General features: G+C 51.8%; 2 protein-coding genes across 11 annotated transcripts in view; one reads left to right on the top strand and one right to left on the bottom strand.

Annotated features, from left to right (window-relative positions):
• Positions 1-205: 205 nt before the first annotated feature.
• NOXA1 (NADPH oxidase activator 1) lies at positions 206-16,012 on the bottom strand. 3 transcript variants are annotated; one of them, XM_054646608.2, is made up of 15 exons: positions 15,745-16,012; positions 13,956-14,038; positions 12,549-12,657; positions 10,265-10,399; positions 9,126-9,233; positions 8,359-8,418; positions 7,762-7,799; positions 6,459-6,600; positions 4,996-5,049; positions 4,214-4,286; positions 4,024-4,082; positions 2,754-2,923; positions 1,650-1,755; positions 1,440-1,563; positions 206-1,222 (listed from the first exon to the last, which is right to left on the bottom strand). In XM_054646608.2, the coding sequence occupies exons 1-15, from the start codon at positions 15,916-15,918 to the stop codon at positions 1,125-1,127; spliced, it is 1,533 nt and encodes a 510-aa protein (XP_054502583.2). In that variant the 5' UTR covers positions 15,919-16,012; the 3' UTR covers positions 206-1,124. The 3 variants fall into 3 exon arrangements, with proteins under 3 accessions (XP_054502583.2, XP_077045118.1, XP_077045119.1); XM_077189003.1 differs by having other exon boundaries at positions 206-1,563; XM_077189004.1 differs by having other exon boundaries at positions 206-1,563; positions 4,214-4,283.
• A 569-nt stretch (positions 16,013-16,581) lies between these two features.
• Positions 16,582-21,507, top strand: part of EXD3 (exonuclease 3'-5' domain containing 3) — a 253,033-nt gene continuing 248,107 nt past the window's right edge. For 4 of the 8 annotated variants that reach the window (XM_077189002.1, XM_077188999.1, XM_077188998.1 and 1 more), the window contains exon 1: positions 16,599-16,733. The gene's annotated coding sequence lies outside the window, so the exon portion shown is untranslated. Of the gene's footprint in view, positions 16,734-21,507 lie in introns of all 8 variants that reach the window. The other 4 variants (XM_077189000.1, XM_077188996.1, XM_077188995.1 and 1 more) reach the window with 3 other exon arrangements.

Genomic DNA, 21,507 nt, shown 5'->3' with positions numbered 1-21,507 from the left:
CCCAGGAGGCAACTGGCAATGGAGAGCGGTGGTGGGCACCTAACTCTGAGCAGAGGGATGACATCATCTGTATCCTGCCCTGTGCAAGATGTGCAATATTTTTGTAGTATGTGACAGAATCTCTTCCCAAATACACTGTCAGCTGTTGTTAAAAATACTTACTGGCATATCTCAGCAGAAAAACACAAGTGGAAGTTGATTTAAGAGTTGCCAACTCTGGCTCAGGGTTTATTTTATATTCAAGTTACATAGCCAAGTTTTGTCAAGACACCAAATCCAGAACAGGTTCCAGCTCCAGGCACTTGAGTGTTTTATTTAGATCAGCCCAGCCCAGCTGCAGGAATTGGACAGGGCTTCCACCTTTGCAGCACCAGCCCAGCACTGCACTTCCAGCCAGCCCTTTTTCTCCAGGGCTCTCCCAAAACCCAGAGCTGCTCTGAGCAGTGGGGATTTCCACAAGTGCCTATTTTCTCTGTGCTCCAAGATCTCACCTAGGCCTTAGGGCTTAAGAAAAGTGCCCAAGGCACCTGGCGAAGGAATGGTCAGGTCCATAGCTATGTGCTATGGAAGACAGTGGTCCTAACTCATGGTGTTATCCTATTGTTCCAAAAGCCTTTTGAAAGAGCAGCATCTCTGGCTGGTGGAGATAAGGTTATGTGACCCGAGAGCCTGGGGAATAGGGCTCTGCCCCCTGCTCCCAGCCAGCCAGCCTTGGCTTTGGGAGTGAGGCTCAGCTTCCCAGCCTCAACACGAGCAACAGGGAGAGGGAATGAGGACTTCCACCCAGAGGAACCTCCTCCCACTCAGGAGAACCTCCTCCCACACAGCAGCCTGAGCTCCCACATGGACAATTCCCACTGCCAAACCCCAGAGCCCTCTCCCTGCTCTCTGCTCTTCACACATACATCTTTGGCAGTGTAAGCATGAAGTAAAAAATGCCAGGTCAGGGAACAGACTGTGGGAAATGCCATCACTGCTGGAACTGACCCCATGGATCTGAGTGGGAGATATGCCCTATCCAGGTACAGTAGAGCTCCTGGCTGTGCTGGCTGGGGCCCAAGTGAGCTGGGATGAGTGTCTCCCACCCCTGGGGGTGCAGCCAGGCAGGAAAAGGCTCCTGTTTGCTATAGGAAGGCAGCATCACAGCTGGTCTGGGTGGCAAAGCATTTGGGGAAGATGCCAGTCTTGCCATTGCATCGTCCTTCCAGCCACTCCTCGTTCACTGGAAAACATACAGGAGCAGGAATGAGCCCTGGCCCATATGAGTGGGGTTAGTGAGAGTTTTCATGGCTGGAATTTAACTCTGGGAAAAACCTGGTGCGCGCCTGTAACTCCTGAGAGTATGAACCTGAGACAGTACTGGAGAGGCCACATTTTCCCCGCTGCCTCCCCAGAGCAGACTCCAAAAGCCTGGCCCAGCAGCAGGACTGGAGAGCTACCTTCAGAGAGGATATCCAGCACATCTCCCTTGCTGAACTCCAGGTCCCCTGGTCCCTGTGGCAGGTAAGAGTGCTGAGCCAGCATCTGGTAGAGAACAGGTCTGCCCGAGTGGGAGTCCGAGTCCTGCAGGAAAAAGCCAGCATGGAGGTTGCAAAGCAAAGCAGAGACTGGAGCCCAGCCCAGCGGAGACCTTGTCCCAGCCTACGTACCTGGCAACAGAGTATCAGCTTGCCCTCAATCAGCTGCTGCCACACCTTCCCCAGGTCTTCCTGTCCCAACACTGTCCCCAGCTCTGTGCCATCCAGGAGCCTGTAGCTGCAAGGGTTCATTAATGCTGAGCAAATACTTTCGTTTAAAGCCAAACTTGGAGGCCAGCCCAGCCCTCTGCCAACCTCAGTCTTCACAGTCCCCTTTGCAGACCAGTTCTGAGCTTGTCCCCTTGCACAGTGACATGGGGCCACCCCGCATGCTCAGCAGGCAGAAATGGCACTGTGGGGAGTGACACTGTCACCTCCTCCCACACAAACTTGAGGGAAAGATTCTAAACTCTTCTGATGCCACTGTGTGTCCCAAGGAGTGTCACAATCAGGAAGACCTCACCCCAGATCTTCTGCCTGAGTGCCAGCTTATTCTGCATTGATCCTTGTTACTGCGAAGGCTGAGCTGAGTGGGACAAAATCCAACCTGCAGCAGCTGCATCTACACAGAGTTTTTCCTTCTCCCATTTTCTTGACCATGGTACAGCTTCCTAGGAAAGATCCTTTAGGCTTCCAAGGCCCATAGAATCACAGAGTTGTAGAACGGTTTTGCTTGGAAGGGCCTTAAAGATAATTTAGTTTCAACTCCCTGCCATGGGCAGAGAATCTTTCACTACACCAGGTTGCTCCAAGCTCCATTCAATCTGGCCTTGAACACTTCCAGTGATGAGGAATCCACAATCTCTGTGGGCAACCTGTGCCAGGGCCTCACCACTCTTATATTAAATAATTTCTTCCTAATATCCCATCCAACCCTGCCCTCTGTCAGTTTGAAGCCATTCCCCCTTGTCATGTCACTCCATGCCTTTGTCATAAGTCCCTCTGCAGCCCTCCCTGAGCCCTTGATGTACTGGGAGGGGATTACAAGAGGAATAGCATGTGCTTCCCCACAGGGATCATGTAGTTGTCCCACCCAAAGCCCACTGTGAGGTTTGCCCTCTGAGCAGACTGTGTGCTTTTGGCCCCAGATAAACGTTCCCAGGAGCCCAGAGGCAGCCGGATGCCCATGTCCTGAGGGGAGTGGCTGCTGGCCCATGCCACCCCACAGCCCCGTACCTGAGCGTGCCCCGCTGTGCCTGCTGAGCCAGCCTGTCCCGCAGCAGGGCCCGCAGGGCTGGCAGGGCCGGGGCCTCGCCCGCCTGCAGCACCAGCGAGCACTCACAGCGCAGCCGCAGCACCGCCGGCCTGTCTGCGCCTGCGGGGGCCTCCCCGCACCCCGGGGGGACCTGTGGGGAGATGGCCTCAGTCAGGGTGGAGAATCAAGCATCCTGAGCTGGGAGGGACCCACCAGGATCACCCAGCAACCCCAGCCTGGGCATCCCTGGCAGCGCTGCCCAAAGGCTCCTGGAGCTCTGGCAGCCTCGGGGCCGTGCCCATTCCCTGGGGAGCCTGGGCAGTGCCAGCACCCTCTGGGGGAAGAACCCAGACTGACTATGAAGTTCATGGATCAAGAAGAACCACAACTGACTAACAAACCCAACTGACAATATCTGCTCTCATACCAAGAGAGGTGACACAGGCACAATCCCTCATCTCTGTGCTACCATGTTGCAGTAGATCAAAATGCAGACCTGAATTTCAAAGGGGGAACTTTGGATTCAAAGCATGGGATCAAATGTTCCTCCTGTGACTCAGGAATTCTGGTTTTGGTTCTGATTTTACAGATACCTCCTAAACCCAAAATTATATGAGCAGGGCCCCAATTCCTCCAGCCAGCTGGAGAGGAGCAGCCACATTCCTCTGTTGTGCTACCTTCCGGCTGAACTACACCTGAAAAAATTACCCCAAAAGCCCCAAAAATAGGTGTGGCAGAGCTGACCTGCAGCTGAGGGACAGAGGTGGTGTCCCAAGAGGGTCACAGGAGTCATTCCAGGACCATCACATGCAGGGGCTGGCAAGGACATGGAAGTACCTCAGAGGACATTACCCAACAGGGCAAATTTGAATGAACTGTGCTATCCAGACTGATAGGGACAGAAAATGGGACACAGGAAGAGGGGGGAAGGGACAGCAGGGCATTCAAAGACAACTGCCTCTTGCAAAGTGGGCTGTTAAGCATGTGCACAAGAACTCATGCATTTGGTGCTCCTGGTGCCTCGGAGCGTGGCAACAGGTCAACCTTGGGCTGTCTCACAAAGTGGGATGCTCACAAATTGGGAGGAAAGACCACATGGGAGCCTCTCTTTAGAATGGAAAAGTGGTCAGAGGAAGGAGGTTTTTTCCCAGTGATTTGGGAGCAGCTCAAGAATTCTGGGCAAGAATCTTGCACTCTTCCCAGTCCTGGTCTCCTGAGGCTGTGCCAGCTTCAGCCCGTGGAACACCTCACCTTAGAGTCCATGTGGGCACTGGCATCATTGACAGAGGCATTTTCTTCCCCAGGAGGACCTGCAGAACAGCACAAAGGCAGGGTAACAGCCTTGTAGTCAGCAGAGGCTGCAGTGGGGCCACCACCTTCTCACGCCCCCTAAAGAGCAGGGTTTGGGCACAGCTTCACCCACTGAGGGCCCAGGGATTACCTGGCTTCTGCTTCATGGGGAGGCGGCTGGGAGGCACCTGGGCAGGAGGAAGGGGAATCCCAGTGCTGATCTTCTGCAACAGAACAGCATCAGAAAGGAGAGGGCAGAAAATGGGAGCCTGGACAAGGCTGGTGTGTGACAGGCTGCAGCCAGCTACAGACTTGTGGGTGTAACTCCAGAGAAAGCCTCAGGGAGAGCTGCTCATTGAATGGTTGGATGAGTTGGAGCAATAAGGCTCTTGAGGGCAGAGGTCTGGGGACACTTTCCTGGCACCCTGCTCCCTGCTGGGCTGGTGCTGGAACAGAAGGAGGCTGCTCACACTGTTCTGAGGCTCTCCCCACTTGGGCTGGTTGACAGTGACACAGCCATGGAACAAACACCCAAGTGTGTACCAGGGGTTCATTTGGAGGGGGAAAAATAACAACTAAAACATCATTGCAACATCAGGACAAGCATGTGCTTTGAAAACTCCCTCACAGGAAATGGGGCAGAGCTGAACCCTTCCACACTGGGTTCAGATGGAAAATGATTGGGATAATGTGTGGCTATGTCTGTGGTGGAGATGAGAGATTAAGTTCTTCCAAGTCAAAGGGATTTTTCATACTCCTAACTCTTCTGTTGCTCCCATTCAAGAGCATTTGATCTTCAGTCAATAGTCTCAGTGCTTCATACTCTATGTTTCTCTTACAGAGTTGTCCTATCCTGTGATAATTTTACAGATAAATGCCCCAAATGTATGTCTTGATCCCTCCCTCCCCCTGGTTGCAAGGTTGCCAGCTCACCCATTTATCCATCCTTGAGGCAGGCTCCAGGAGAGAGCTCGGGATGTGCAGCTTCTGCAGAGGGACATGGAGCAGAGCAGGGTGAGAGAGGAGCCCAGCAACCCCAGCCCAGCCCCAGCACTGCCTGTCACCCTATGGCCACACAAATGTGCCTGAGCCACCCAAGTGCTCAGTGCTCACAAACTGCTGGACAAAATCCAATGATCCTTCTGCAGCTTTTCCTGCTGGGAGCAGAGCTGCTGCTGAAGTGGCTGCAGTGGAACAGACCAAACACCCACCAAATCCCTGCTCCCAAGACAGAGCTCAGGCAGAGAGCAGCAAGGATGCCCAGGGATACCAGTCCAACAGCATTTCTGTGTCTTCTGACAATCACTGCTGCTCATTTCAACTGAGCACTGTAATTTTTTGCTTACAATGCTTTTTTTTCCTGTTGAGAGTCTATTTTTATTTTTTCTACATTGAATTTCACCTGGCACTTCACTGAGCAGTCAACCAGCACATCCAAATACTTGTGTAACTGTTCCTGTTAGCTCCAGATGCTTCAGGCTCTTCCCCTATTCCTGTATCACTTAGGAATATGCTAAATGCTTATGTCACAGAGGATTTGCTGTGGGGACATAATTTTTTTTAAATGAAAGGAAGAAAAACTTGTTCCTTTATATCCAGTTTTTAATTCCGTATTTTTATCAGTCCTCAGAGCACTGCCTCAATTGCTCAAACACCTTACTGGTTTATAATGGTCTTATGAAGAATCTTGTGAGTTTTTGAAAGATAGGCAGGTAATACATTCACTGAACCTAATCCAGGTATACAACAAGTATACCTGGATTCTAGTTCACTTTCAAAAAGTGAACTAGACAGGTGAGAAATGGCTTCTGCCAACAAAAGATTTTCCCTCTTGTGTTTATCTGTTTCTATTCAGTCTGTTTACACTACAGCTCCCTGGCCTGCAGGAAGATGTCAGATTTGTTGGGCTCTAAGTCCTTAGGACTTCCCTAGAGCTGTTCATAAATCCTGCCTGTACAGCTGAAACTGTCCCCAAACCTTCCCAAAGTTCATTGAACAGAGGCACTACAGACCAGGTAAGGACCAGCCCAGCTCCCCAGCTCCATCAGAGCTCTCAGGGGATAAATCCTGCTCTAAATGGTGGTCCTTGGTGAGGTTTGCTATGCTACAACTCCACAATAGGATCCCCTACGGATCCAGAGGCCATCCTTGTGGATCTACAGAGGTGAATGGCAGAGGCCGGTGAGAGCCCAGTGTCAGGAAATCTGGGGGGTGTGGGAAGGAGCTCCTGAGGGGTGTGCTCAGGGCGGCTGGGGCCAAGCCCTGCCCTCGGGGCCGTGTCCCTGTCCTGCCCTCGGGGCCGTGTCCCTCCCTCAGCGCCCTCGGAGCCGTGTCCATCCCTCAGCACCCTCGGGGCCGTGTCCCTCCCTCAGCACCCTCGGGGCCGTGTCCCTCACCTGCCCGTCGTGGATGGCCGTGGCCCAGCCGTCTGCCGCTCTGCCCAGCACGAACACCAGGCTCCCGGCCGCCACCTCCGGCCCCGGAGGCTGCTCGGGGCGGTACCGGGAGAGCACTCGGTGGTAGCCGGACTCGGCCTCCCTGCGGGGAGAGGGGAGCGCTGACCGGCCTGGGGCGCGGTGCTGACGGCTCCGAGCCACCACACTGCACCGGCCCCAGCTGGCACGGGCTGCAAGGTGAGGGTGCTGGGAAATCGGGATTTCCATTGCTGCTCTCCGGTCCAACTAGGAACAAAAGGGGCTTGGGAAACCGGCCCCAGCTGGCACGGGCTGCAAGGTGAGGGTGCTGGGAAATCGGGATTTCCATTGCTGCTCTCCGGTTCAACTAGGAACAAAAGGGGCTTGGGAAACCCTGATTTCCCAAATGCAGCTGCATTTTCATCGTACTGATAAACAATGTCAAGATCAAAACATTGATCGACACAGCCCTGAAGTACTGCTGGTGCAATATCACCGAAACAAATTACTTTCTTGGGGTTTGAACATGATTTTGGCTTAGGACACTAGGGCTGGTTGTGAGTATTTGGAATTGTCCTGGGAATTAAGATGGGAAATGTGGAAGAGGCTAACAGCAGGCCTTTAGCAGTTAGCTAAAGGAGTGAGAAGAAGCTGAGAAGCAAGAAGAAGCTGATAAGGAGCTTTTTCTAAAGCTGTAACTAAGGAGACCAAGAGAAGTGAGGAAGAAAGATAAGAAGAGAACCTTGCAGCTGGATGAAGTATTTTTAGAAAGTTAGCTGAAGTCACTGTAACTTTTCACCAATGGTGTTATGTTGATTTATTGTAGCCAATAGTTAAGGTAGAAGAAGTATAAACAATTAGAAAGTGCATAAAAGGTCAGCCATGTTCGATAATAAAGAGTTGCCATCTGAGACTGATTGTAGTCTCTGCTTTGTGTTGTGACCACCTGGACAATGACATGGAAAGCTGAGCATCCTCTGCCACAGACCTGGGCAGGCCCCACAACCTCTGTCTGCTCCCGTTCCCCAGGCATGCCACGATCCATGCTGGTCTCCCAAGACCATTGAATCAAATCCTGCAAACTGCCCAGAGGCTTTTGCGGAGATAACAGGGACCTGCAGCTCCTTTGCAGCCACAGAAGCCTTTGTGTGTTTGTCATTCACTCCACCCCTGGTCAGAGTGGTTGTGGATCCCTTGGAGTCTTCACACAAAGCAGCCAGAGAATAAAAGACTTTCTAAACAGTAGTGAGAGAAGGGTAAGACCAAGGTGGAACTGAACACTCACCGCAGAGCATTGGCACTGGGTTCATAAAAGCCTTGTTTCTGTGGGAGAAACAACAGGATCTGTTTGTAAAACTGCCTCCTATAGCAGCAGTGCCACCTTACCTCCTGACTGTGCTATTTTGTCTTTACTCTTGACCCCATTTGTCATTCCACACCACCCAGAAAAAGTCTGCGGCTCCACACCTTACAAGGATGTGCCTTCTCTTCCTTCCCCTCCCTCTTTATCTCATCAGGAAGTAAGACAATCTCTTCCCCCTCCCCTGGTTCCAAGGAACTCCCAGCCGGGTGGGAGGCAGCTGTGCTCACACTGACACATTTACTGAAGTGATGAGCAGAGACAGGCTGAGCACAGCAAAGCACTGCTGTTTTGACATGGTGAAGATCCAAAAATGCATCTTTAAAGGGCTGGAGATTCCCATCACTGAGTCCCTTACAGCCAGTGCTGAGCCTGGCTCTGAACATCCCCATGGATCCAGGCTGGTATTACACTGGTTTTACCAAGAGTCCACTCTTCCTTCCCCTGATGGTTTGGATCTGAGCTCCTTTCTGGAGCTCCATGACAGCTCCGTTCCTCCTCTCACAGCCCTGTCCTGCTCACCTGAGGCCTGAGAGGCTCAAAGCCAATGTACTCATCGTTGGGAATGATGGATGAGATGACCTGTTGGACAACAAAGCAATCAGTGAATCTAGGCTGGACAAAGAGATTCCCAAACTTCACCCAAGATTATCTGCTCAGACCCATTTCCTTCTGGTATCCCAAGGTCAGGCAAAATGTGGAGCTGTACATGCAGTGGGAGAGGCAGAGCTGGATTCCCAAGGCAACCTCAACCATTTGTGTCCCATTTTTTAAGTCTTTCCAAGGTTTCTTTAAAAGTATGTGAATTTATTACTTTCCCTTTCTTTTATTTGTTTTGGAGCTCTCTGTTCTGACTGCACTGGTCACAGAAAAGGTCAGAGAAATTCTCTGCTGTCTTGTTTTAGGGGATGTGACAAAGCATTTGTCCCCTGAGTGCCAACCTGTCCCCCTGGGAATGCAGGACTGAGCAGCAGCATGCTGGGACAATGTGCCCCTCTTAAAAACGTTATTGTCAGCAAAAAGGCAACCACAGGTTCCCAGAGTATCTGCTCAGCCCTTTCAGACTTTAAAGTGACCAAGACTGGAAAGGTATTTTAGTGCCAAAGTGCATTTTTTGGTAGAAGGGGTAGCAATTCTAACAAATTTTGGCTTCTGTGTCCTGACTGCCTGGACTGGCTGCAAGCTCTGCCCATCCTGCTCTGGGTGCCCACACAGCACTGCTCTCTGGAGATGGCAGAGGCAAGATTTTTTTCTGCTGCTGTTAATCGTGACAATTATGTGCCTGTTACCTTGGGTTTACCCAGGAAATCTTTTGAATCCAGCTGCTCAACTTCCTTCTTTCGTGGTCTGAAAAGTTCCCCAAGAGGAACCAGCATGGGCTCTAAAAACAGGTGGTCCTGGAGTGGGGAGAGCAGGTGAAGGAAAAACCATCAATTTGCATTGAATGAAACATCAGAGCCCTGAAAAGCAAATACAGCTTAGGTGTGCAAGAGCAGCTCCAGGAAGATATTGGGGCAAAAGTTTCAGCTGTGAACTCGACAAAGGCCACTCAGGCTCCACAAAAGCAGGAGCAAACTGAGAGCTCAGCAGCCCCTCCCCAGTGTGGAGGCAAGGACTGACACTGCTGGCACGGGGTGGGTGGGAAGGGGGGCAGCGCAGGAAGGTTTATCAAACAGATCTTCTAAACAGCTTTTCTGTTTGCTTTCAGATGTTTTCTGTTCAGCCACTGCGTAGCATGCTAATAGCAAATATAAATAATACACTGGAAAAGCACAAATGTGATGCCAGAAGAGATTATGAGATTAAAAACAAAGTGATGAATCCTTCAGGAAGAGTAAATCAGAGATCTGCAAATGTTTTCAGATCATAAAGGAGTCCAACAGGAAACTTTTACTTAGAAGCAGCAGTTGGGTGTGAAACACTTTCACACCCAACTTAAGCTCTAAAAGTGCTTGACATTAATATCTGAGCTGCCACCAATTGTTCCTGAGGCCAAAGGGACTCAAAAGAAGCCAGTCAGTGCCACGAAAAGGGAGAATCTCCAGGCCTGCACTTGTAGGGGTTCTGCACTTGAAGCACTGCACAAGGAAACTGGTTTTGCAGGACAAGTACAAATGGAACTGAGCTCCTGAATGTGAGGGACCAGGAAGCCATGTCCCCTGCCTCAGAGGTCATCCCAAAATTCTTCACTATGGTGTTTCTGGGCAGTGAAGCACCTGGGGAAGATGGAGTTCCTCGATCACCTGAAGCCCTGGTTTGGCAGAGCATCATGTACAAATGGCTTAGACTGTGCTAGCAGGTGGCCAAGCAGGTGGGTGGATAGCAGGAACATGCAGGTGTCAGGAACACTCAAAAGGACAACTTTTAGTACACATCCCTGAGCTGAAGCCCAATGCACACTCCCAGGAGCACACAGAGGTGGCCTTACCTGCACCCGCTCAAGGGCCAGCTCCAGGATTGCTGTTCTTCTTTCAGGTCTCCACACAACAGCCTTCTCCAGGGTGACCCTGGCCTCCTGCCACTGCTGCAGGTGGCATTGCACTGCTGCAGTGCTGTACAGCACCTGGAGTGGGCACAGGGAGGGGACTGAGAGGGCCAGGACCAAGGGACACCCAACACGTCCTCCTGAGCTCAGCCAAGAAACAGGGACAGGCACTAAAGCACCAAGAGTTCAGTAACAGGAGAGGCTCTCTGAGCAGCAGAGCTGGGAACATTTCACAATCAGAAAGGAAAAATAAAAGCTTGGGTGTGCTGAAGCTGCTGGTCAGGGTGATGAGAGACATGAGGGGAAGAGAGACAGCAGGGGAAGACTCTGATACCACACTTTAATTCTGATCCTTCCTGCAGCCAAAAGGCCAGGAAGCTTTCCTTGGGTGCTTTTCTGCATGAAACTAGGTAATGATTTTTGTGATCCTGACTCCCTGTCACTGCAAAATAACTTAACTGAAACTATTTCATGTTGTAGTGGGCTGTGAATGTGCAAACTGTCAGCTGTAGCTTGTCACCCTTCAGCAGCATGTCAGTCTGTTCCTGGGGAAGAGCAGGCTGTGGGAGTGTTGCAGATGGGGTGTTGGGGAGCTGTGGTCTATACTGAGAGTGGGAGATCTCTCCCTGTCACTGACCAGCTGGGCCACAGCCAGAGCACTGTCAGACAGTTCCTTATCTCCTGTGATAGGGTTATCAGCTGGGAATTGAGGTGTGTACCTGGCTGCACGCCCTGCTCAGGACAAGGCTCGAACTCATAGGATGCTTTTCCTTTACTCCTTAACCATGGCAGTAGAAGACTCTGTCTGGGAGTGTGGGGAATGGCAACGCTGAGCACATACAGGAACTGCAGGGACAGGCCCTCTCGGGAGGCAAGGCAGCAGTTCTCACTCAGTCAGAAGTGTCACAGCCTTGCAAGAGGCAAATATTTCTGGGTTTTCAAAGCACACATGTTATCTCCCACGAGGAGATCATCTGCAGCATGTGACAGGCTGTGCATGGGGAAAGCTGATGGCACAGTTCTGCTGGAGGATGATTGTGTATTTTGAAAAATGAGCTCCAGGTAAGAATGAGATACACCTGAATCAGGATGCTGATCCCAAGTCTGGAGGGCCAGCCCATGTCCTGGTGATGCCTGGAGTAAGGGGTCGTGTGTCCACACCAGGAAGGGCCCCAGCCTCGGGACACTCCTAAGCCCTGCCCCTTTCCCAGGGAACTGCTCATTTCCAAGAGAAGGCAGCGCCGTGGCACTGAAGCTGTTAAAGCCAGGGAGGTTTGGGTAATACCACGGATGCCAAGGATAGCTTCCTCCTGCCAGGTAAAGGGTGCTTGAAAATTGCTGAGATGCTTGGCTGGAGTTACACAATGACTCCTCACTCTCACGAAAGTGAGGAGTTAAATCCTCTTTCCTGTATCTGCTTTCCAATCTTTGTGTGTGGACTCAGAGAAAACAAAATGAACCCTTCCAGTAAAGGACAGTTTTTAGGAATCCTTTACATATGTCCAAATATTACAAAAATTTACAATCAATTCAGCCTTTGAGCTTCCTTGAACAGGATGTGGCAGGTTGGCCCTGTGTGACAGTAAGAGGTACAGGATGAAGCATTACAAACACAGCCTGAGCATGGGGTGCAAGTTCAGGTACAGAGGGAATATTAAGATCAGTTGCTGCAGTTGAAAGAGGCTTTCATGCACCTGACTTTCCTACAGCCCACATTTTGCATCAGTGCTGTTCTCATCTGTCAATGAACTCTGAGCACTGAGGAATTCACTAAACTTCCATGTGTATTTACACCCAAGTCTAAATATTACACAGAATTCCAGACTGGTTTGGGTTGGGAAGGATCTTAAAGCTCCCAGTTCCACCCCTGCCATGGCAGGGACACCTTCTACAGACCAGGTTGCTCCAAGCCTCATCCAGCCTGGCCTTGGACATTTCCAAGGATGGGGCAGCCATCACTTTGTCAGATACAGAGAAAATAAAAACCCCTCAATAAAGAAATTCCTGTGCACCTGCTCTGAACAGTTTTACTTTGCAAACTGCATCATTTGCTAAACTTTCCAGAGATCATGTTGGTTTACAACTTTTATGATTAAATTACTTTTTAAAAAGTGCAAGCAGAATATTTTTACAGTTCTAATGTACTTTCTTGAAAAATTCTTGGGTCACTAATGCCTGCTACTGATACCCCCAACAGTGGGGAAGGATTGCTGAGCCAGGCTCTTACCTCCCAGGCATAGAGGATGTGCCTCAGCCCCAGCTGCTTGTAATCAATGAAGGGATTTTCTCTTAGGTGACTGAAGGCCATGTGATAGTCAGAGAGAGCTTCTTCATACCTGCAATGCAGAGGTGACACAAGAAACTGAGCCTAAAACAGCTGGAGGCTGTTTAAAAAGCTTAAAAATCACACTAGCAAATAACATGTGTTCTGCTCTGCAGCCTGTGCAAGGAGAGCTGCACCAGAGATGTGTTATAAAGAGCCAAGGTTACCCACTGCTGGGAGCTCCCTGCCTGTCTCAGCACGTGTTCCAGGAGGATTGAGGGCTGGGAACCTGACTGATGGGGACCAGGGAGAGCACACACATGGCCAGAGCATTGAAATTGAGAAACTTGAAATTTAGAACCTCAACATTTAGAAATTTAGAGAACCTCTCTGGATAAGGAGGGTATTAGTCTGAATTTACACCATCTATGCAACTGAAATCCAAGCAGGTGCCCACTGAGGCTGCAGTGGTGAAAGGAAGGGCCCAGGAAGGGCTGTGCAGTGGGCACCTGGCCAAGAGAAGGTGCCCAGGTGGGTGTTGGTGGGTGGGAGCAGCTTCTGATGAAGGAAGGAGCCCTGAGGGCTGGAGGCCATCAGCCCTTTGGGCAGGAAGCAGCTGCCAGCTGTGCTGCCCCTGCAGTGGCTGTGCTTGGGGCACATTTGCTTCTGCTGCTGGTGGAGCAGCTCCAGAGAGCCACAGCCCCTCTCCTGGAAAAGCCAGAACTGCTGACTTTGACTGCCTTCCAGAAATAAAGACAGGCATTTTGTGGAGATTAAGGTCTGGGAAATATGGGGAAAACAAGGGGAAAGACAATAGCTGATCTCAAAGATAAGACAAGATCTCTAAAATACTTCACCCAGCTCCCTGAGGAGGATGTCACTGTGATTTAACCGTGGAAACAATGAGTAATCAATCCCATGACACTTCTGGAGCAACCTCAATGTTTTATCAGTGAGACTGAGATCAGGCCCCTGAAGTCTGCTGGCAGGAGAGTGTGCAGGCTGCATTTTTAGGAAGGCCAGACTCATGTGTGTCATGTGAAGACATACCAAGCAGCACAATTATATTTTTTTAAATTTCTAGAGAAAATCTGAATGGCAACATAACATTGTGGCAGCCTTGCATGCAGGAGTCTCTGTCTGTAGGGGACAGCAACGCCATGTGTCAGCCACCCCAGAGTTGTGCAGCTCTTATCAGAGATAAGACTTGCTGACCTATGACAGAGTTTCCAAGGCTAAAGCAGATCCTGTGAACCCTGTGAGGTTGCTGGAAGAGGGGAATTTTGGAATCAAAGAATCATTTAGGTTTAGGAATAAAGCAGGACTGAAAGGAGAGAACCAAAGACTGCACTGGCTGTGCACCGCACTCACATTTCCAGCTGCAGGTGGACAAATCCTCTCTGGAAGTAGCCCACAGCCAGGGAGTTGTCCTTCTCAATGGTTTTATTGAATGCCTGAGGAGAAAAACACAGGCAGGGCCCAGCTGGGATGTGTCCTGTCAGTGCCTGGGCACACACACCCAGCCAGCCCCTTCCCAGCTGCCCTCCCAGAGGCAACCCCTGGGCTCCTGCCCAGCTCTGAGGGCTGGGCACAGCTCCCAGCCATCCTTCAGGTCTTGGCTCTGCGTGAGCTGAGCTGCAGGCTTTTACCCCTCCTTGCTACAATGGACTGGATATAAATGAGCTGCATTCGCCATCTGGCTTCTTAAAATGGGAAAACTGTAGCCTGCAGCAGAGTTGACCAGTGGGAGCAGCAGGACTGGCCAGGCTGGGGAAGGCTGAAGTGATGAAAGAGTGAGAGGGAGGAAGCTGCAGTGCTTCTCACAATGGCCTCTAAGTCAGTATTTCTGCTTCAGTGCCCCAGCTAACCACAGGCGGTGCTTGTGGTAGCAGCTCATGGTGCTGGGAGAGCCAGGAGTCCTCCTGGGGCAGCATCAGGGCTGTGCTCCTTCCCTTGCCACTGCAGACACCTCGTGGGGATAACAAGTGCTGAAAGCCCAGCCCTGCTGCCCTGCTGCCCTGCTCTGCAGGGGAAGGTGAGTCCCTGTGACCCCACACACCGTGCTGGAATGTCTGCCTGCCTGGGCTATACCTGAAATAACAACAACCAACCCCGATCCACACGGAAGTAGAGCTGAGCTTCTTCCCAGTCCCTGCCCCGTGACTGGGGCTCAGAAGTCACTCCTGAGCTCTCTCCCTCACCTCCATGGCCCCACTGTGTTCCAAACAGCCACTGCCTGCCCAGGGCTCCACTGCGATGCCCCAGCCCCTCAGCACAGTGGCTCCTTACGCTGTTTGAGAAAGGTTTATCTGCATCTCCTCCCTGGAGACAGATGAATGGATGGATGTACAGACTGTCACAAAAAGGCTTTTCCTCAGGGCACTTCCTCTCCCTTCCCAAAAAGGGCAGTGGTTTTCCGGCACAGCAGCTTTGTTCTGGCAGTCTCCACAGCCAGGCAACGTATCTGTACTTTGAAAGTACACCCATCTCATGTCTAAACCCATGGCTACAGAACAGCTATTGGACAATCTTTTTCCTGCTTTGATTTAAAGCTACAATACATTTTTAATTTATTATGCATGTCCAGTGGGTTGAGGTGGTCTCCTGGAATCAGGCAGGCTGAGCTTCAGAGGTGTGGTTTTCACATGATAACGAGCTAAATTCACCTAAAGGACAGGATTTTAACTGATATAGCTTTAACAAAAGTTAAGGTATATAGCCAGATGTAGTTTCCAGTATCTAATTTAACTACTCTCTATTATCTTGTTTCAAAATGATTCTGCCCACTGATCTGGATTTTCATAGTATTTAGAGAACCATGGAATCACAGAATCATTAAGGTTGGAAAAGGCCTCAAAGATCGAGTCCAACTGTGAACCGGGCATCACTGAGTGTACCACTGAACCCTGTCCTTGACGGCCGCATCCGCCTTTTTAACTTCCACCTTTTTCACTTCTCTGTGATTCACTCAGTTAAACCTTTTCCTCCAACCATTCATCCTTCAACATCCCCGCTCGCATTCCCGCTGGACACGCAGGACGCGAAACGCCGGATTCCAGATCTACTTTCAGCATCGCTCCCCCCGAGGCGGACCCGGGGAGCCGAGCCGCCCATGCCCGGGATCCCCCCGCGGGGATCCCCCCGCTCCCGGCCCGCTCACCCGCAGGGCCGCCTCGGGCCGCCCGGCCAGCAGCTGCACGCAGCCCACGTTGAAGTAGATCCTGGCCGGAGGCTCCGCGATGCCGCCGAAGGCATCCAGTGCAGCGTCCCAGTGCCCGCGGTCCGCCGCCCGCACGGCCTCGTGCCAGCGCCGCACCAGCTCCCGGTACGCCATGACCGGGGTGCGGGAACGGGAACGGCCACCGGGAACGGGGAACGGGAAACGGGAACGGGAACGGAGCCGCGCGGGGCCGCACCTGCCGCTCGCCCGCGCCTCACCTGCGCCGCACCTGCCGGGGCGGGGCGGGAGAGCGGGGCCACCTCTGCCCGCTACGCTCCTCCCCTGGGTGGCGGGAGGAGACACCGAGCCCGCCACGGGACACGGACCGGGAAGAGGGGACACTGAGCCTGGAATGGGACACGGACCCCACAGTGGGACATGGACCGGGAATGGGACACGGACCGCGGGAAGGGGGAACACGGAGCCCGGAATGGGACACGGCCCTGGCAGGCGGCCGGAGCCGGCGGGGCAGAGCCGTGAGGGCGGCGGCCACAGCTGAGCGGGCACTGAGGGGTGCTGCTGGCTGAGGGCACCAGAGGGCACTTGACCTGACCAGCCGCCAGAAGCGAGCCCGCGGCCAGCGCTGTCGCGGCCAAAGTACCGCTTTGGGAGCTTCTTTGAATAAAATATTTACCGTAAATTTAATACAGTAGATATTCTCACGGCCGTGTGGGTGCGAATTAACTACAGTACGTACGGCAGCAGAGGCGCGTCGTACTCTGGTAAATACGGTACAGTCCCGTTTCCCCCCCTCGCCCGGGCTCGCGCGCTGCTGCGGCCGACATCGCCCCCTGGCGGCGCCGCGCCTCGGTGCCCCGGAACAGGACACCGATGAGGGCGCGGCGCCGTGCGCGAGACGTTCCGGGGCCGCTGGTGTTTGCGGTGCGAAGCGGCGGGGAAGGCTTTAGGCGACGGACCGGCGGTGCCAGGTGAGTCCCCGGCGGGCCCGGAGCGAGCGGGGTCGGCCCGGCCCGGCCTGGGTACCTGCACCAGAGCGGGCCCCGCCTGGCTTGGGCACCTGCCCCGGAGCGGGCCCGTGCGGCTCGGCCGCCCGGAGGAGCGGCGAGCGGGCGGCGTGGCGGGGCCGCTCCCGGGCTCCGCATGGCGCCACGAAGCGGCTCCGGGGCTGGCGGGACCGTGCCGGTGCGGCGGAGCGGGCCGGGCCGGGCCGGGTCGGGTCGGGTCGGGGCGGGCTGGGCCGAGGGCTGCGCGAGGAGCCGGTGCCTGCGGGGAGCGGGGCGGAGAGCACGGTCAGGAGCAGCGGGGATTGATTGCACCTTCAGCTCCCCGGGGCGGCGGGACGGAGTCACAGCGGGCACGGCTGGAGCGAGTTAAGGGCAAGTTTACAAACCGGAGTCATCCGCGGCAGCCCTGCGGTGAGACTCGGGGGTTTCGGTCTGAAACAAACTGGTTGAGCTCCCTGCCACTGATCTGAAATGTTACAGAGAATGGGAAAGAAGAGTCAGTGGAATTGGAAGTTCTGCGAGTATTGTCCACACGTGGAAGTAAAAAATGTGGTTTAGGAAAAGAAAGACAGTTTGTTAACGTGATGTCAGCAGCAGGAGCGGAATAAAATGAGCAGCTAAAATGTTGTGTCTAATTAGATCCTGCAGATGCAATGAATGTAAAGATTAAAGGCTGACCCACCTGTGGTTGGAAAGGACCCCACTGGTGCTCCTTCTTGGGAAGGGATTTCAGCATCTGAGCCAACTGATGAATGCTTAGAACCACATACTTGGATTTTCTGAGGAATTGAACTCTAGTGCAACTTGACAAGTTAATTCAGCAGGTGGGGGTGCCATACAAAATGCAAGAATGGCGTTAGGACAAACTGTGCCTCAGCTGTGAAATGGATGGCTGGGAATCAGCTGCTCCCCACACCTTGGTTCAGTCTCTGGCTGAGCCCAACGCAGCTGTGCCACCTTTGCTGTTTGGGGTCCCTGCTGACACAGAGGGGACATGGCAGGGACAAGGTGCTGCTGGCCTGCCTACCTGGGTGGTTCCACGCGGCAGGAGGATCTTGATACCAGGACAGCTTCCACCACAGGCACTGCTGGGGATGGAGGGGGAAGGGCAGGACACAGCTGCATCAGTGGCACCATCTGAACTGCACTGCTGGGGGAGGAGTTGATTGCTTGTGTGGTTTGCAGTTTTTCTAAAGAAAATCAAGCTGCAGTGACCATGTGTGTGCCTGTGGTTAGAATGGGCTGTCAGGGCACCTCTGGTTCCAGGAGCTCTCCAGTGAGATGGAAAAATTCTGGGGAGTTCAGGGCAGGCCACAGAAATGCTCTGGTTCTCGAAAACAAGCCCTGAATAAGCTCAGCTTATTCAGGCACATTCAGGAGAAGAGAGCTCAGGCACTCTGGAAATCCATGCCTGTGGGAAGTTCTGCCACAGCTGGATCCTGTCAGCCTTCCCAAAGCACACAGTGGGATCTGCTAACTGAGGCACAGCAGCACAAATTCTGTTAAATGTGACCCGGGTTCCCAGCGGTGGTGCAGGGTAATAACAGGAGGAGTTTGGCCAGAGGGGAGGCCTGGCAGTGTTGGGAGCTCCCTTTGAAGGGTCTCAAGGCTGAAGGTGTGCTCAGAACAGACTCCTGGGCAGTCTCGGGGGCTAGGCCAGTTTGGGCAAGCAGTAGGGCAGAAACACTCACATTTTAATGTCTGGAGCAAAACCAACAAAATGCATCTTCTGGAACATAAATGCTCCATCAGAAAAGCTCTGTCTGGAGTTCCTAAGGCAGCAGTGCTGCCTGTAGGAATGCTGGCACTCAGCTGCAGACTGTGCAGCTGGTTGCAGTTGAGCACTCAGAACACTCCTCTGGTGGTGCTGCTCACACAGAGCCCCTCAGGTCAGCATGGGCTGCACACAGCCCGTGCAGACACAGAAGGACTAAACTGAACACTTGAAATTGCTCTTTTCCACTGCAAACAGCAACTGACACAGCTGGAACCAGTGCAACTTGTGGGATTCTCCAGAGGCAGCATGGAGAGAGGTGAGAGGCAGCAGGGAGAGCTCCCTGTGCTGGGAGTTCCCACCTCTGAAGTGGTGCAGAGGGATCCTCACACAGAGGTGGATGCCAGTTCACAGAGGCTCAGTTATACTCAGACAACCAAAGCAGCTGCTCCTGTGAATAAATAATTTACCTGAACATGCATTAAATAACTTGCTGATGTGTGCAGAGATGTAACCTGGAAGGAGAGGGAATGGCATAGGGCACCTCTGGGCTAATGACAAAGACATTTTATTGGAATTAAGAGTGTTCTTCTGAACCAAGTTTTAGTAATTTAATTCAAAAGCTAATTACTGAGTCTGTGTAATATGTCTTTAAATAAAAATATATTTTTTGTAGTTCTCTGAGGATTCTTAGTGCTCTGGCAGCTTCCTCAAGCAGCTCCCTTCATAACCAGGGGCACTGGAGGGAGGGCTGGTCACACAGGAGCTGAGGAACAGAAACAGGACATGTGCCAAGGGCTGAACATCCTGCAGATTCACATGTTCATCTCTCATCTGAATGAATGTGTAATAAATTGATACAGTGTTGGAGGACCTATGGCAGATGTCAGAGGTCTGAAAAAATCTTAGAGAAAAATGTAAGAAGGGGGTGTGTATATGTGGGATATTGGAAGTCTGGAAAACTTTTCCCAGAAGATAAAAGTCTTTGACTCTTTTGGAATACATGTGGAGGCTGGGTGTTGCAATGTGACCCAGTGGTATTAACTTGGGCCTGGCAGGTGAGAGCCTTGTCCAGGTGTTTGAGGTCAGGAGCAGTGTGTTCTTTTCCCCCCTGTGCTGACTGAACTCCCTGCTGGGAGGCCTGGGACAGATCCTGCTTTGTGGGCTGCAGGTGAGAATCAGGCAATAAGCCCTGCCTGTTTCATTACCAGCTTACTCAGGCTCAGCTTTGCCACTGGCTGGGCTCTGGCTCTGGGCACAGCCCCTCGTGCTGGCTCTGAACAGACCTGTCTGAGGGTTGAGGCAATTGCTTCTGTCAAAGACATTTCTACAGAAGGAAAAAAAATTCATGTGTTGCTAATTCTTACAGAATAATCCTCCTTGCAGTTTCTTCTGCAAGGAATAGGTGGAAATGCAGGTAAAGAAAGATGAAGTGTTTTGGAATCTGATCAGACCAGGAGCAGTTAAAAACTCTCCAACTTCTGTAACATCACCTGTAACGTGAGGGTTCTGTGCCTTCTCTGACCCTATCCCATGGACAAGGTTGTGTATTCCTTGTACTTGCCACACTGTGAACGTGAAGAAGGAATGTGCTAATGAAGAAAAAGGAGATATAAATAAGAAAATAAGAATGGAAGAATTAAGCAAAGAAAGAAAAAGTCAAATTTCTGTTGTGTAGAATTTGAAGCTGACATATCAGGAGTGGTTCCTGTTGGTGTCCTGCTCTGGGGCTGCTGTTCCTGCAGGCCATACCTGCCCCTGCTTGTCATGGTAGCAACTGACATAAAAATGCATCAAAGACTTTTTTTGTTGTCATAATATAGCAGCCAAATTCTCTGCCCAGTGCTCCAGTCTGTTTGGGAGAGCAGAGCTGCAGGTGTGTCTGCACAGGTGAGCTCTGGCTTCTGTGCATTGCTGTATCCTTGTCCCACGCTACTGAGCCAGGGCAGGAGACACTCCAGCTCTACATGGATTTAATGCCTCTAAATAATTTCCTCTTTGTTACATCTCCAGCTCTGCCAAGGGTATGATCACATTTCATGTTAAGTCTAAATGTGTGGCTGCTGTCATTTTAGACTCTTTTGATTAATATAACACTTTTTTTTTTTGCTTATTCCATGGTTTGTGATACCTGCACAATGTGATTTATTCTTGGCTGTTGCTCATCTTGCCTTCAAAAGCAGAGTGCCTAACAAGGGGTTACCCTTACAGCTCTGCACACAGCTGTGGTTCACTTACTCATTTCAGGTATTAATTTGCTCTTGCATTTTTTTACACTTTTTATTGTCTGCTGAATAGAATGCAGGTCTGCTTCAAAAGAGACTGTCTAATCATTTTTGATTTTACACCAATTCACTGAGCCTTGTTTGGGTTATATGTTCATGAAAGAAAAGTCTCTTTTTCAAAACAGCCAGGACACTGCCCACTGCTGATCTTTGTAATGACAAACTCTGCCTGAATCTCCTCAAGGAATAAGCTGTTTTGTCAGGAGGAGAGTTGGCTGGAATGTAGCAGTGCTGTGAGGAGTGTTTGAACACAGGAGGGACTCAGCACTGCTTGGGAACCTCTATCAAATTGCTCCACGTGGGTTCCATGGGTTATGCAATTACCTGTACACTTTTGGAAAATATTCCTGTGGGACTTGAATCTCCCAGTGTTAGAAACTGAAAGGAAATGAGTTTGGCTCTTTGAGGAGGGCAGTGCAGTTGGGCTGTACAGGCTCAAGCTACAGTTTCAGCTGGAGCAGGGCAGGCTTTTGTTACCTGTGCAGCTGAGGGTGTCCTCCAGGGCTGTTTGTGAGTAGTGGTGGCCCCTGGGCCATTGCAGGCATGGAGTGCGGCTTTCCTGGAGGTGTTGTGCTTGTCGAAGTGGATAACCCGTGTGGTCAGGGTGCTGGTTCCCTGCATGCTTCATCACATTGGTAACGTGTTCTTAGTCTTTGGTGACCCAAATGGAATCACAGAATCCTCTGAGCTGGAAGGGACCCACCAGGGTCACCCAGCCCAGCCCCTGTCCCTGCCCAGC

The sequence above is a fragment of the Agelaius phoeniceus genome, chromosome 21, assembly GCF_051311805.1.
Source record: "Agelaius phoeniceus isolate bAgePho1 chromosome 21, bAgePho1.hap1, whole genome shotgun sequence".
NCBI lineage: Eukaryota > Metazoa > Chordata > Aves > Passeriformes > Icteridae > Agelaius > Agelaius phoeniceus.
Note: the sequence above shows the minus strand (reverse complement) of the source record. Positions and strands in the feature narration are given on the sequence as shown.